We start from the raw sequence: 14,773 nt of genomic DNA on the forward strand, positions 1-14,773 counted from the left end.
AGGGCACTTGCCTACAGTAATGAATTGGTAATCCAGCCTTACTTTACTGGTAGACTGTGAGCTTCCTGACTGTTTACGGAGACATTCATGCTGTTTCTTTCATGTGTGAGCTGAGAATGAAAGAATAAAAGATGAACCTGTGAAACTGTACCTCAAAGCACACAGCCCTGGAAAAAATATTTAATTCATCTCATGTGTCAGAAAAACACATTTCACAACTACAGAGGTGCAGTCAGCGTGTGGGCGTTTGTACTGTGCATGTGTGTGCAGATGTGTGAGGAGGTGTGTATTAGGGGCTTGGGTGGGAGGAAAAAAAGGAACAATATTGTACTTTTGTCATCACAAGGCCACTGAGGTAACACACATGTGAATAGAGTGAATCAGTGTGTAGTTATGATGGGAAATATCTCAATGCAAATAGATTCTATTGACATCTGAAAACACAGGAAGTGTGTAGTCGCAAGAAAACAAAAGTGATGGTAAAATAACACATGTCTTCGGAGTGCTTTTACATTCTCTCTCCATCTATTCAACCACAGTCTGTTTGCTCGGAGCCAAGTGCCCTTGAGTTATTCAGAGTTATTCACAAGGCAAAACAGTCAGAGCTGTTTTCATACCTTTACAGGCACCAATGCTTTTCACAATATCTATCTATCTATCTATCTATCTATCTATCTATCTATCTATCTATCTATCTATCTATCTATCTATCTATCTTCTATCTTATCTATCTATCATCTTTTTCTTTGTTGGATTAAACTGTCCCCTTTGCAACAAGTTATTGTTATAGCTCTCTGTAGATAAAAAAAAAAACGTAATTGTATGATGTAAATGTAAATGAAACATAATATCATATATAATATATATATAATATTCGCCTTCAATTGGAGCCTTGCACAGAGTGACTCTGGATGTATAGAATAAGGAGAGCGAGTGAGCAGCCTGCCCTGCAGTTTTTTTTTCTCTCTCCAGTTTCCTGGGATAATATATAGGCGCCGTGTTTTTCTACACCTCTGCATAGTATTCCACAGAAATCCCCAGAGACACAGCTCAATCTCGCTTGACTGACAGCTGTAGCTCGTCTCTGAAGCGTCATCAATCCGGTCTCAAATAAACTGGGTCCACTGTATTTCACCACTTCTGCTCCCAGTGTTTCAGGGAGCAATGCGATGGACTGGCTCACATGTGGGATGAATGAATAAATGTTTTGAGGACATCACTCTGAGAAGCTCGGCTGCAGCCGCCTCACCTCGTCATCTACTCGTCTAACTCTTGTTCTCACACTTGAGTGCCTCATTTGGTCCTGGCAGCAGCTTTCACCATGACAACCTTTGACTTCTCTGATGTAGAGGCGTTTTTGGACTGCCACCCAGATCTCTTCGAGGAGTATCTCGTTCGGAAGGCGAAATGTGATCAGGTTAGCAGGTGGTTGAAGGAGCATCAGCCGCCGAAAGTGTCAACAGCGGAGGAGAGGCGCGGCGCTGCGAGGGACCAGCTCTGGCCGACCACCCCGGACGGGCTCCGACGCAGATCGTCCCACATGGAGCTGCGACGCAACTTCGCCCGGTCCAAAGCCACGACTGCACACCGGACCTACGACGAGCATGTGAGCCTCAGCGAACAAGAGTCCCAGTCCAGCATGAGGCGCCGTGCGCTCCTGCGTAAAGCCAGCTCCCTGCCTCCGACCACCGCGCACATCCTGAGCGCCCTGTTGGAGTCCAGGGTCAACGTGCCCCAGTACGCGTCCAGTGCCATCGAATACAAATACAGACTAAAAGAAACCAACGAGAGAGAGTTTTTCTTGGAGTTAGTGAAGGATATCTCCAATGATTTGGACCTGACAAATCTGAGTTATAAGATCTTGATCAACGTGTGTATCCTGGTGGACGCAGACAGGTGCTCGCTTTTCCTTGTTGAGGGACCCGCGCATAAGAGGACACTGGTGTCCAAATTCTTTGATGTCCACTCAGGTACCACAGTCAGACCGTCCTCCAGCACTCTAAACTACAATGAAGTGCAGGTGCCATGGGGAAAGGGTATCATTGGATATGTGGCAGAACATGGAGAGACTGTAAACATCTCAAACGCATATGAGGTAAATATGAGCCCACGCAGTCCACATTTCTATACGTAGACGAAAAGTTTATTAAGATCTATATAAAGTGGGTGAAACTTTTGATTATTGACTGGAGCAGGAATGTTTTTCAGCTTTGGGAGAAAACATCAATATGACCACCTTGTTGGATGTGGCCCTTTAGTTTGGCCACATTCCTACAAGAAAATAATGAATAAATGTTAAAATAGAGTAAGAATATTTTTATCAGTTATATTTGAAGTCAATTAACTGCCATAAAAGAAAAGGACAATATTGAGCTGAGTGAAAACTTTTGCGCATGACGGGTCGTTCAACTCGAAGAAAATAAAAGACTCTGTCCGGGTTATTACATCAATTATGTCAAGATAAAAGCAACTCTACCTTTGTACTCACAAAAAAAGGAAAACATATATAAAAGCGTTCATTCTTGCAGCTTCCCACAAGCCAGATTTCCTTGTATACGCTTCCACTTGCGCTCTACATCATTATATCATGGCCCTGGGCTGCTGATGCGCATCCCCCTGAGGTCTATTACTGCAATGGAGCAGATATGTGTCAACGAGGGGAATTATGGTTTTTCTGCTAATAGTAAAAAAACTGGGCGCCTCCTGCAGAGTCGTGAATCCAAATAACCACAAATCAAACCTAACAATTTCGCATTTAGGGCACACGAGTGCATAAAACCCCGATGTTGTTGGATTGTGGTCCCATAAGGCTTTAAGTCTAAGTGCTTTGGCAGTTGCTGAGCATTTCGACGGTATACTGTATGTGTTTATGTGGGATTATGTATGTGTGATATATGTGTTTATGTGCCCCCTACTCCAGGACCACCGCTTCAGTGATGAGATAGACAAGTTAACAGGCTACAAGACTCAGTCCATCCTGTGTATGGCCATCTGCAACAGTGATGGAGAAGTCATAGGTGTTGTGCAAGCAATCAACAAAAATCCCATGGGCACTCCCTTCACTGAGGATGATGAGAAGGTGAAGTTCTGTTATGTGTCTCTGTTGAAAAAAAGTAATTTACCAGATCTATGTGGCAGGAGGGACTCATATTCACACACACTGTACTGACTATTTATCATCTTCAGTGTGATATTGTGGTTGGTTTGACCATTACGAGCATTTTAGAGATGGAGTTAAAATTGGATTCACACACACACACACACACACACACACACACACACACACACACACACACACACACACACACACACACACACACACACACACACACGCAGCTGAAAACACTGTTTGTACTTTGAATCTTCTTGATGGCTGTGGAGAGGGGCAAAGCATTCCCTCTGAATAAAAATACCAGAAAAATGAAGAGAAGAGGTCAACCACTTACTCAAGTGTGGAACATTAAATATGCCTGGCTGTGCAATATATATACACACTTAGGCAACACATTTTGAGTGAATACACTTTCAACTGCTCCCTGGGCAATCCACTTGAAATGGGTTTACTAGAATCTGCATGTATTAGAGCTTCATTTACAGCTCAACAGCTTATACGAATACAATTTCATTCTCCAAGTTTGTTGATGAGCAAATGATATATTGTGCATCTGTACAGTGTGAAAAGTAATGGCTTCTTGTTTAAGTGTGTAACCAGACATTAATAAAAGCAAAGATGCATGTTTGACTCACTCTAGGCAAATATATTAAAAGAAAAAAAATCAAGAAAACCACAAACACAGACATGCTGATGCTGGTAAATCTTTGTAGTCGGTATAAAAACTATTCTGTGTTTATGTGCCTTCAGTCCAACTGCACTGAGAGGAGTTTGTCCACAAGGTGGCAGAATAAAGTTGTGGAAAATCGTTTATTCTCAATATGTGTGTCCTCTGGCTTCAACTTCAAATAAACTTTAGATCAAGTTTTATGTTTAAATAATTTAAGGCATTAAAAAAAGATTTTACTGTATAGCTAATATAGCTAAAGCACAGCAACTCCAATAATTACTTTTGAGCAACAAAGAAAAAACACATCTTCATCTGCCAGTCTTCATCTAGACATTTTAGAGCTCTTGATGTCTTACTAAATGCCTTCTTTCTCTAAATCAATACTTCATTAACAGGGAATCTATCTGAGACAAATTTGTGCAGAGAAGCAGCCTTTCTACCTCCATCTCCACACACTCTGTCATTTCTCTCTTACCCTGTTTTCTCTCCTTTTGTTTAGCATACAAATAGCTAATATTTACATATTATGCATGCCTTTCACCACTTTTTTGTATTTTTTTTTCTTTTACCCAGGTGCTGCAGATGTATCTACCATTCTGTGGAATATCGATTTCCAATGCCAAGTTGTTTTCTGAGTCTCGCAAGGAGTATGAAAGGAGTAGGGTGAGAGAATATAAACTGCACTCAGTTTTCACACATACATGCCCTTAGTTTAGTTATTTGTAGTCAGTAGTTTAAGTTAACACATAAAGTATCCTTTAACAGAATGACATAATATCACAAATATATAAACAGTGTGTTTGTGTTATGAACGTGAGTCATAATGTCCTTTCATGCTGCCACAGGCTCTTCTGGAGGTGGTCAATGACCTGTTTGAGGAGCAGACTGACCTGGAGAAGATTGTCAGGAAGATCATGCAGCGAGCGCTGACCCTGCTGCAGTGTGAACGCTGCTCTGTGCTTCTCCTTGAGGACATTGACTCACCGGTGAGACCTTTGGCTCTTTATCAGCTTTTCCTGCCTCACATGTAATTGTTTTTGCTTGACCCACAGTTATCCAAATTGATTTTTTTTTGCATGCAACCATATAGCCTTTCTTGTGCTAATCGCTTATACCTCTGTTACTAAATGTAGTTGCTGCTGTTTGTGATGATACATGTGTTTTCTATAGGTTGTGAAGTTCTCCAAGACATTTGAGCTGATGTCTCCATTGTGCAACATGGACCATGACAACAGGTGAAATTCTTTAGCAGACATAAAATGATATGAAAAAAGCTTACAGCTAAATGCTCAGATGATCTCAGTAAAAATGCTATCATGTTGATGTTTAGCAGGCAAAATGTTTACCTTGTATGTTCACCATCTTAGTTTTAGCATATTTATTAATTAGCACTAAACACAAAGTACAATTGTGGCTGATGGAAATGTTTTTGGATTTTTAAAAGTATTTGGTCATAAACCAGGTATTTTTGGCCTGATTATAAGATGAAAGGTTAAGTCCATCATATGGGGACCATGAATGTCTGTACTAAATTTTATGGCAATCCTGCGGGTGGCACTCGAGGAAATCAGATGATCATCAAAGTTATTAGAATTTATCCTCTAGTAAATTTGAATTTCTGTATCAAATTTTATGGCAATCCTTCAAATAGTTGTAAAGATATTTCACTCTGAACAACAAATGTCAACCTGATGGTGGTGCTACAGGAAAAGTTAGTGGCTCCCCGAAGTCGGTGGGCTTTGTCCTCTGGGGACCATGGATGCCTGTGGGTCTGTACCATATTTCATGACAATCCATCACATAGTTGTCAAGATATTTTAGTGGCAGACTGACATCACCATCCCTAGAGCCTTGCCGTGAGCACTGGCTAAAAATGAACTCACTCACCATTTACTGCTGTTGTGTTGGATGTATAAGTTTATATTGTTAAGTGACCAATGTGTCCTGTTTGTGTTATTGGTTACATCAGCATGGAGAAGCTTTCATGTTCTGATTGGCTGATCAATAATAGCATTGCTGAGCTGGTGGCCTCCACAGGACTGCCTGTTAACATCAGCGATGTGTGTCAGGACCCGCGCTTTGATGCTGAGGTGTGGACCTATTAGTCTCCACATTACACCTATAAGACCTTGTACAAATGTATGGACACACACACATGACTCCAAACAGCACAACAAAAGTGTCAGAATTACTGTTTTACACTGATTCTTTAAAGTTAGTTGATAGTATCTAAAGCCTGTATTAAAAACATATCAGTTCATTAAGTGGACAAGTAATTTATTTCATTACTTATGAATACTGGTAAATTTGCTTGTGTATCATGAACTTGAAAACCAGTTAATGTTTCTGCAATCTGCCTAAAAGCCATAAACATATCATTATTTTCCTGTGTTCATATGCATTATTTTACCATTGATTCATTTTTTAGAATCCCATTTAAGAGATCCTGCTACATTGTCACTGTTTCTTCTCATTACAGGCGGATCAGGCTTCAGGATTTCACATCAGATCAGTGTTATGTGTCCCTATCTGGAATCGAACTCATCAGATTATCGGTATGTTTGACCAAAATAATCCATTTCATTTGCTCTCACTGGAAACCAATTTTTATGTTAGAGTCAACAACATATGGGTGTTTCTCACAGGAGTCGCACAAATTCTGAATCGTCTGGACAGGAAGACCTTCAGTGATGCAGATCAGAGACTGTTTGAGGTCAGAACTCGATGACAACTGTGCCACCAAAACCTGTGTTGCATTGAATTTACACTATACTACATCTCTGGATTCTTTATGTTTTTTTCCTTCTCAGGCATTTGTGATATTCTGCGGACTTGGAATCAACAACACTATGATGTACAATCAAGTTAAGAAGACGTGGGCCAAACAGTCTGTCGCTCTGGATGTGAGCATAGAAACACATTGGTCTTTATATATATATATATATATATATATATATATATATATATATATATATATATATATATATATTTGTTTGTATTTGTTGACATCTCTTTCCCATAATTTCTGTCTAAATATGACCTATAATAATAATAATGATAATAATAATATAGAAATAACTAAATATATTTAATACATTCTTTTTTATGCCAAATTACATTACAAAAATACATCATCTGCTTGTAGCAATCTCTGTAAAACCCATGAGAGTATTTTATGCCAGTATTTACCCTAAACTGCATTAACACATAGTATTAATTAATGCATACCAGTATGTTGTAAAATACGGTCTTATGCAGTAAAAAAGCTTAATGAAACTATTTTATTTAACAATCAGTGACTCTGATGAGCTTTATACAATCTGTGATTCTACCAAGGATCTTGATATGCAAAAAGAAAGACATTTTATGCACTGATTTATGGGAAAAATTAAAAGTATCCTTTCTGTGCAACCAAAAACAAATTAAAACTAAAATGTGTCACTTCCACTAATTAAAGCTAATCTTCACTGAGGCTCTTCACATTCATTAACGTCTCCATCTATGTTCTGCTCCACTGCCCGGTATCTAACCTGAGCAGTCACATTATCCTCAGCAAACATGGTTGTGCTTCTCAACCATAAATATTTCAGCTGCTCTCAATAATTCATAATAAAAACATGTGCCAGTCTGCTCGCCTCTCATCAAAGGCAACAAACACTCCTGTATCTCTGTCACATAATCTTTGCTGTTTCTTTAAACACTTGACGGATTTTTGTTTTTAATCTGTCAAGAGACCCAAAATGTAGCAACAAATTGGTTTTAAAAACAGAGATGTACTTTCTTTGATCCTGATTGTGTACCAAGAGAAGTTAGAAAGAGACTGCATCAAAATTCTTGGAACATATTGATTTTTCACTGCAGCAGTGTGAATCTTTTTGAGAGTTTGCCTATCTAATTTAGGATTTTCACCTAATTAGCATTACATCAGCATAATAGTATGTTTTTTGCATGATTTCTGCTTTTTCAGATGTTGTCCTACCACGCTACCTGCTCGAAGGTAGAAGTTGACAGACTCAAGGTAATCCTCAGTGGGAGCGAATGAGAAAACATTATCATTAAACTGACTTTCAGTGTATGAAATCTGACACCTGTCAGCGGTTGTAGGTGAAGTGTAATCTCTGCAAATGTTTGCTGATTGTTTCGCTGCCTCCTTTGCCGGCACTATGTGATTGACAGCTCTGTCCTCTCCCCTGAAGGCAGCTAAGATCCCCCTGAGCAGTGAGTTAGGCATCATTGAGTTTCACTTCAATGACTTTTCTTTGGACAATGACGCCATGATCACTGCATCACTCCGGATGTTTCTGGAACTTGGTGTCGTCCAAAAGTTTAAAATCGACTATGAGGTGAGGTCCTGTAAAATGTACCTGTGCTGCTGGAGTCCAGAATGTGTGTGCATATACTGTTTGTCACCTTTGTGTGTGTATATCTTCTCTTAGGTGTTGTGTCGCTGGCTTCTGACTGTGAGGAAGAACTATCGAACTGTGGCGTATCATAACTGGAGGCATGCCTTCAATGTGTCCCAGTGCATGTTTGTTATGATCACAGTAAGTCAAGTCAGATTTATTTGTGTTGCCTTCAATTAGCATCTAAACTCCACTGTTCAACCTGTGGGTCAGTCATCACAAACTCACGCTTTCAAGCCATACTTTGCTCAGACCCTCACAGCTTTATTTTAAATTTTAGTGGAGGACCCAAAGTTTCCAGAGATACCATATATGTCAGGCTTAATTTTGGAGAAATGTGTTTCAAAATGATGAATGACTCATCTTTTTGATGGAATGGTGCAGCCATGGAGTCTTGGGTTTGAATATTTCACTCAGTGGAAACATCAATGAAGAGTTGGGACAAGTCGATACAGAATATATCTGATACAGTCAGACAGCGTGGAATAAGATGACTTTTTCAACTTTAAAAGAGAAACTAAACATAAAGAGCTCAAACTTTTTTCAGTGGAAAAATAGCTAGGTTTAAAGAAATTTAGAAATAGGTTTACATGCCCACAAAATTGGCTGAAATATTACTTTAAAATGACTCATCTTTCTAAAATGCATGCATTATGTGCAACATCTCCAATTTCTGTTGTCTCCCTATATCTCTCTTCATGTTTGCTCTTACTCTATACAGTTTAACTGTCTAATAAAAGGAAAAAATGCCCTCCAAAACTTAGACCCCTAATGAGGATAACAAGTTGTCAAGGTTATTTATAAAGCCTGTCGTGGGGAAAGTTTGTCTCAATGGACTTATGGTCAAACTAATCAGCAATCAGTTACTAACATAAACATAATTAGATGGAAACATCACAAGAGAAACATCATTAAGAGATAATTCAAGGGAGGAACATTTGGGAAAAGCCTTAGAGAGAGTGTTCAAACTTCCAGGGTGATCAGGTATGTAATCATTACACTAATGAGACAAAGGACATAGGACTAAAACATTTTTTTCTTTTGCTTTCTGCAGACAGCCAGCTTTCAGGATGTTTTATCGGATGCAGAGATTCTGGCACTGATGGTTGGCTGTCTGTGCCATGACTTGGACCATCGAGGCACCAACAACGCATTTCAAGCAAAGTAAGTTACTCATGCAGGCCTGAGGTTCAATGAGGAACAGATGAATGACTGCTGTATTCTTCCTGTAGGACGGGTTCTGCTCTGGCTTTGCTCTACGGGACGTCAGCCACTCTGGAACATCATCACTTCAATCATGCAGTCATGATCCTACAAAGTGAGGTGAGACCCATATCTCTCATGTGATTATAATACATTATAATAATATATGTAATACAAACCTCAGTCATTCTGAGGTTTATGAGTTTCTCTTTAGTAGGAGCTGCAAGTGTTTAAAGTGTGACAACAAAATTGTGTATAATTTCAACTGCTATTTCGAATAGCATTTGATGCATCAAATACAATGTTGGTTAAAGCTTTCTATGTCACATGGTGTCAGAGGGTTTTCTAAGATTTTTGTCCTTTGCACATTATTACTTTATTGGGCAGCAACAAACCAGGAACATTGTGGTAATGTTTCATTTATTGATGTACCATTTTTTTTACATAAATGACAAGCACACAGCATGGATCAATGCCACATAAGATGGCAATTATAACTAAAATTAATGTGCAAAGCCTGCCCTTAAATGGGGAAAAAACATACAGTACAAAACAACACAAAAATATAAAATAAAAAAATACTACAAACATGCAATGAAAAATCTAATTATATGTCGGATCCCTCGACTAATTTAATATCGAGCTGAAAAGCAGTGTCTCATTTCCCTGTGGTTGAGAGTTTCATGTCTGTTCCATCTCTGACTACACCCAGCATCACTGATGTGCATTAGGTCAGAAGTGTGCTCTTGGCCTTGCTGTGGTGTACTGATAAGCCCTGGGGTACGAGTTTGACCACTGGAGGACAGCAAAAACAAGATTTCCAAGGGGTGTTAAATTAATCTTTAAAAGCTATTTTAAAGTACTATGTGTCTTAGAGCACTGAGCTGGCAGAAAGCTGCACAAACTGGCTGCTGGTAGGTGGCGGCAGTGACCGCAAGAGACATGAAGAGGCTGCTTTGTCTCAGGTGTAGATCAGTTTGATTAACTGTGGTCTCTATTGATCTCTTTTAACAAAGGACAGAGAAAGTCTATACACCTTGCTAATTAACATTGCTAATGGGAGCTTCATTTGATAGTGAACAATGACTTTACCAATGCGTTGGCTTTAAGGAGACATTTTAGCCAATATCCTCGCCTGCTTTTGTGTATTGCCTACTGTATGCTATTGTTTTTTTTTTCACAGGGTCACAATATCTTTGCAAACCTCTGCTCTAAAGAGTATAGCAACATGATGCACTTATTGAAGCAGGCTATTCTCTCCACAGACCTTACTTTGCACTTTGAGTAAGTGGTCTTTTTACTGCATTAGGTAAAAAGTAAAAATTAAGTTTATTATTAAAGATTATTAGATGCATTTCTACAAATGAACTATTTATATAAATAACTATTTTTGTTTTATTACAAAATGTTCTGTGGTAAAAGCTGTCTTGCATTGTAGAATTTTTGCCTCTTAACATTTTTGCGTCCTTGACTCTCTCTCTGCATTGAAAGGCGCAGAGCCAAGTTCTTTGAGTGTGTTCTTTCCGGAGAATTCAGCTGGACAGATGAAGGACACAGAGAAGTTCTCAGGTTTCTTCCTTTGTGCTAAATAAAAATGTCCTGTGCCAAAATCACTTTGTGAATAGCATAACAAGTAGCTAGAACTGAGCTTTGATGCCCTCAACAGGTCTATGCTGATGACAGCGTGCGATCTGGGTGCCGTCACTCGTCCTTGGAAGATATCCAAACAGGTTTGAGTCCCTGTCACAAAGTTTCTCACATGTGTGCTTTCATATTTGACAGCTACAGCTATTTGACACCTTTTCATACTGACATGTTTAGTAGCTGGAGGTTTGCATTTTGTCCCTGGATGTTTTCTTGCTTTCTGCACAATGCATGCTGGGATATGCTCCTGTTTCCCTGTGGCTTTGAACCATGGATGTATTAAGAGTTTTTATTATAGATGCTTGACCATTTTTCAACATTAAAATGCTGCATCACATTTAAGTAAAATAATGAAATAATTATGGTTATGTCCAAAGGTTGCAGAGCTGGTGACGAGTGAATTCTTTGAACAAGGTGACAGGGAGAGGTCTGAGCTTAAGTTGACCCCAGCGGTAAGCACACACATATTTCAATGGGATTTTTTTAACAATCATCAAACCTAAAGTCAGCCTTGACCATTTTGGCTACAGATTTCTATAGTTGCTACATGTTAGCATATAGTCAAAGCATGTTTGTAATGTGACCAGGCTTTTGTGATCTCTCTGTAGGCCATATTTGACCGCAATCGCAAAGATGAATTACCTGCCTTACAGTTGGAGTGGATAGATGGGATCTGTAAACCCCTTTACCAGGTACTGTAGATAATGCTTGCTGTCAAAACAATGGATTTGGCTATCATTTTAACAAAATTAATTTAAAAAAAATCATGATTTTGGAGTTTGGAAATCAACGTTACTCTCCTGTGTCTCTCCCAGGCACTGCTGAAGCTAAACAGGAAGTTGCAGCCAATGATCGATGAGATCGATGCCAATCGCAAGAAGTGGCAGGAGCTCTGCTCATCTTATCAGCAGACATGCAGAGCCTCAGTGCCCAATCAGAGTATCGAACCAAGTCAGAATCCTGAGTCCCATGAAAACCCAGAGTCCAGAGTGAACAAAGATGCCTGTGATGATAAAGCAGCATCAGCTGGCAACCTAACATCTGGACTAAGGAAGTAAAGCAAATTAAATGTTAAGAAAACATTTATGTGTCAAATGACTCACATGGGATTCTTCTTCCCATACCCTGTGATTTTCTAACACATGCTTTACCCTAAAATGATTTTAAAAAATCTGGGTAAATGAAATGCAGTTTTCATCTGCTGAGCTGCTTCTCCCAAGTGTCACTGTGTGAAACTCAGGAGTGGGACTAAACTCTATTTAAAGGGCAGTTTCCGCTTTCTTTCTTTCTTTCTGTCTTTCTTTCTTTCTCTTTCTGAAATCTATGGAAATGATACTGTTGAAACCAAAGAGGGCCGCTTATTATTAATGTTTTGTGACGGGAACTGCCTCAAAAACACAAACCCATTGGAATGCCTTCACATAACAAAAAGGACTCACTGTGATTTCTCTCTGTCACTTAAATTGCTATCCTGAATGTAGACTGGAGCATGATCTTGTTCCTGAATGTTACTTTCTGATAGGCTGTCTTACCTCATGTGCAAATCCTGACTGCATGGCATTATCTTCAGTGGTTGTAGGTTAATTGAGCCTTTGGCTGTCAACTTGTTCTGTTCTGTGAATCGCATGTATGTATCATATCAGCGATGTACATTGCTATGTTTGGATTTATGTAAGGAATGAGGCAGATAAGTGTAAAAGGAAGTAAAAAGAAAAAAAAAACTCCTCTCAGGTGGATTTTGTTTGTGTGAGCATGTGCCTAATTCCTGATGGCACAGAGGAATACAAATTGTCTTATGTATTTTAACGTTATTGAAAGTAACTGACTGTAAAGGGATAGTTTTGGTATATATATTGTTTTTACAACATTCAGTAATTCTTTACCTGAGTGAGACAAACTCATGTCATCTCTGTGTGTATTTCTTCACATGCAGTTGAAATTGTTATTGCTAGGCTAATGAGTACAATGTATTATGATTTCATACATATGCATTCGTGGAGCAAAGTTAGGCTAATTTGTTATTTATCTTTATACTGCACACAGATGCATAAAAAACTTTCATGAGTGTGTTTCACTCTGGGTAGGAATGACAAATTTCTCACAAATTCAACAGTACCTTTAAACAACTTCAGAAATGTACATTATGTAAAAACACCAAAATAGAAGTTTTAATGTTCTCATAAAGCAAAATGTGTATATATGTATCCATTTGTTTGTATTGTTTGAGATTTATTGTTGCAGTGTTTTGTAATATAGACTGGACAGCATGCTGATTATGTTAATCACTGTAAGAAATTGCATGTATCATGTTTGATGTTTATGCTGGACATTATCTTGATGCCTTTGACTGCCATATGAGATTTGCTTTGCATGAAATTACTGTCGAGGAAGCGTTGTTGAGAATATTGTTAAACAGATAAAGATTTCTATTTTCGGTCACAGACAATACCAAAATTATACATTCATTATTTTTCATACACTGGACTCTATTTATGCAAGATGTACAAATGGCATTTTCTCCTGCTATTTATACACTGTCCACTAAAAACACATGATTGGAGAAGACAAGAAAGTATTAAATCTCAGATTGAAGAGCAAATCTTTCTCCAGCTGGTTTTGTGAATAAAATGCTCTGACATGGGAACTGATACTTTGTTGTAATTTCTGGTTACCAAAGTCAGTATTACTTCCATGGCTAGTGGTCATAATTACTGTAGATTATAGGAAAGTTTACTGACAAAACTGATGATCATACTGACACAGAAGGAGACAGACTGAACGGATGTGTCATGAGCTGTTCCAGAGTCAGCGACAAAAGAGGGAATCACATGAATAAAGCTTCTAAAAATGACATTTATGGTCATCTTAAGATAAAACATGATAACGTTAGTCAGCTAAGTCAGTAATGAATGCAATGTGTGGATGAGTGAAATATGTGATGCGTGCAAACAAAACAAAACCCTAACCCATCTGGCATCTGTAGGCCTGGGAGAGATAGAAGAGAGAGAGGTTAACAAAGAAGCCACGTAAATAGGCTGAGGCCTAAACTACCCAGTGCAGGGTAGTTCCTGAGCCAGGAAGCCAAACATCCTCTTAAGCAAAAGGCAGAGAGAGGGACGTCACACCCTCCCCCTTAAAACACTTCCAGGTCCATCATCCAACTGACAATTTAAGAAAAATACACATATCATTAATTATGTTGACCATTTAAATCCTCCATTTACAAAGTTATGTCACCATTAATTAATGTTTTCTTTGACTTACATTTGCCAAACTGCATTTCCATAGTCAATATATGTGCAACAATAACAATGTAAAGAAACCATCTCAGCCAAATACTTTTGACATCCTCCACGCTTCAACCTGTCACCCAGTCCCACCTCAGCAGCCTTGGATCCTTAGGAGCAAATGAAAAGGCAGACTGAATGGGAAAAGCAGATGTAACAGAAGGAAAGCAAACACACACAAGGACATCAGCAAGAACATCTCTTCAAATATCAGTGATAAAATTAACCTCCTGACCCCAAGAATGGTTGAGTGTCTAACAAGGTTGTCTGCAACTAGACAAAACAACAATACCTTGCCCTTACAAAATCCCAGCTATCAAAACTACAAAACTGGAGTTGAAGACACTAAACCAAAGTAGCAATAAAAAAAGGTTCCTCTAACCAAAAGCACCAAGGCGTACATGCCACCAAAACGTCCTGAGACACACATGCCAACACAAAGAGGACCTTGCTA

The 14,773-nt window shown here is 38.9% G+C and overlaps 1 protein-coding gene across 1 annotated transcript; it reads left to right on the forward strand.

The window, feature by feature from the left end:
* Positions 1–1,254: 1,254 nt before the first annotated feature.
* pde11al (phosphodiesterase 11a, like) lies at positions 1,255–13,619 on the forward strand. Its single transcript, XM_042424490.1, has 20 exons — positions 1,255–2,095; positions 2,921–3,079; positions 4,356–4,445; positions 4,628–4,768; positions 4,953–5,017; positions 5,752–5,872; positions 6,262–6,337; positions 6,428–6,495; positions 6,593–6,685; positions 7,750–7,800; positions 7,979–8,125; positions 8,219–8,326; positions 9,240–9,349; positions 9,418–9,508; positions 10,572–10,672; positions 10,880–10,957; positions 11,055–11,118; positions 11,410–11,484; positions 11,641–11,724; positions 11,848–13,619. The coding sequence occupies exons 1-20, from the start codon at positions 1,322–1,324 to the stop codon at positions 12,088–12,090; spliced, it is 2,739 nt and encodes a 912-aa protein (XP_042280424.1). The 5' UTR covers positions 1,255–1,321; the 3' UTR covers positions 12,091–13,619.
* Positions 13,620–14,773: the final 1,154 nt, after the last annotated feature.

The sequence above is a fragment of the Thunnus maccoyii genome, chromosome 10 (genome assembly GCF_910596095.1).
Source record: "Thunnus maccoyii chromosome 10, fThuMac1.1, whole genome shotgun sequence".
NCBI lineage: Eukaryota > Metazoa > Chordata > Actinopteri > Scombriformes > Scombridae > Thunnus > Thunnus maccoyii.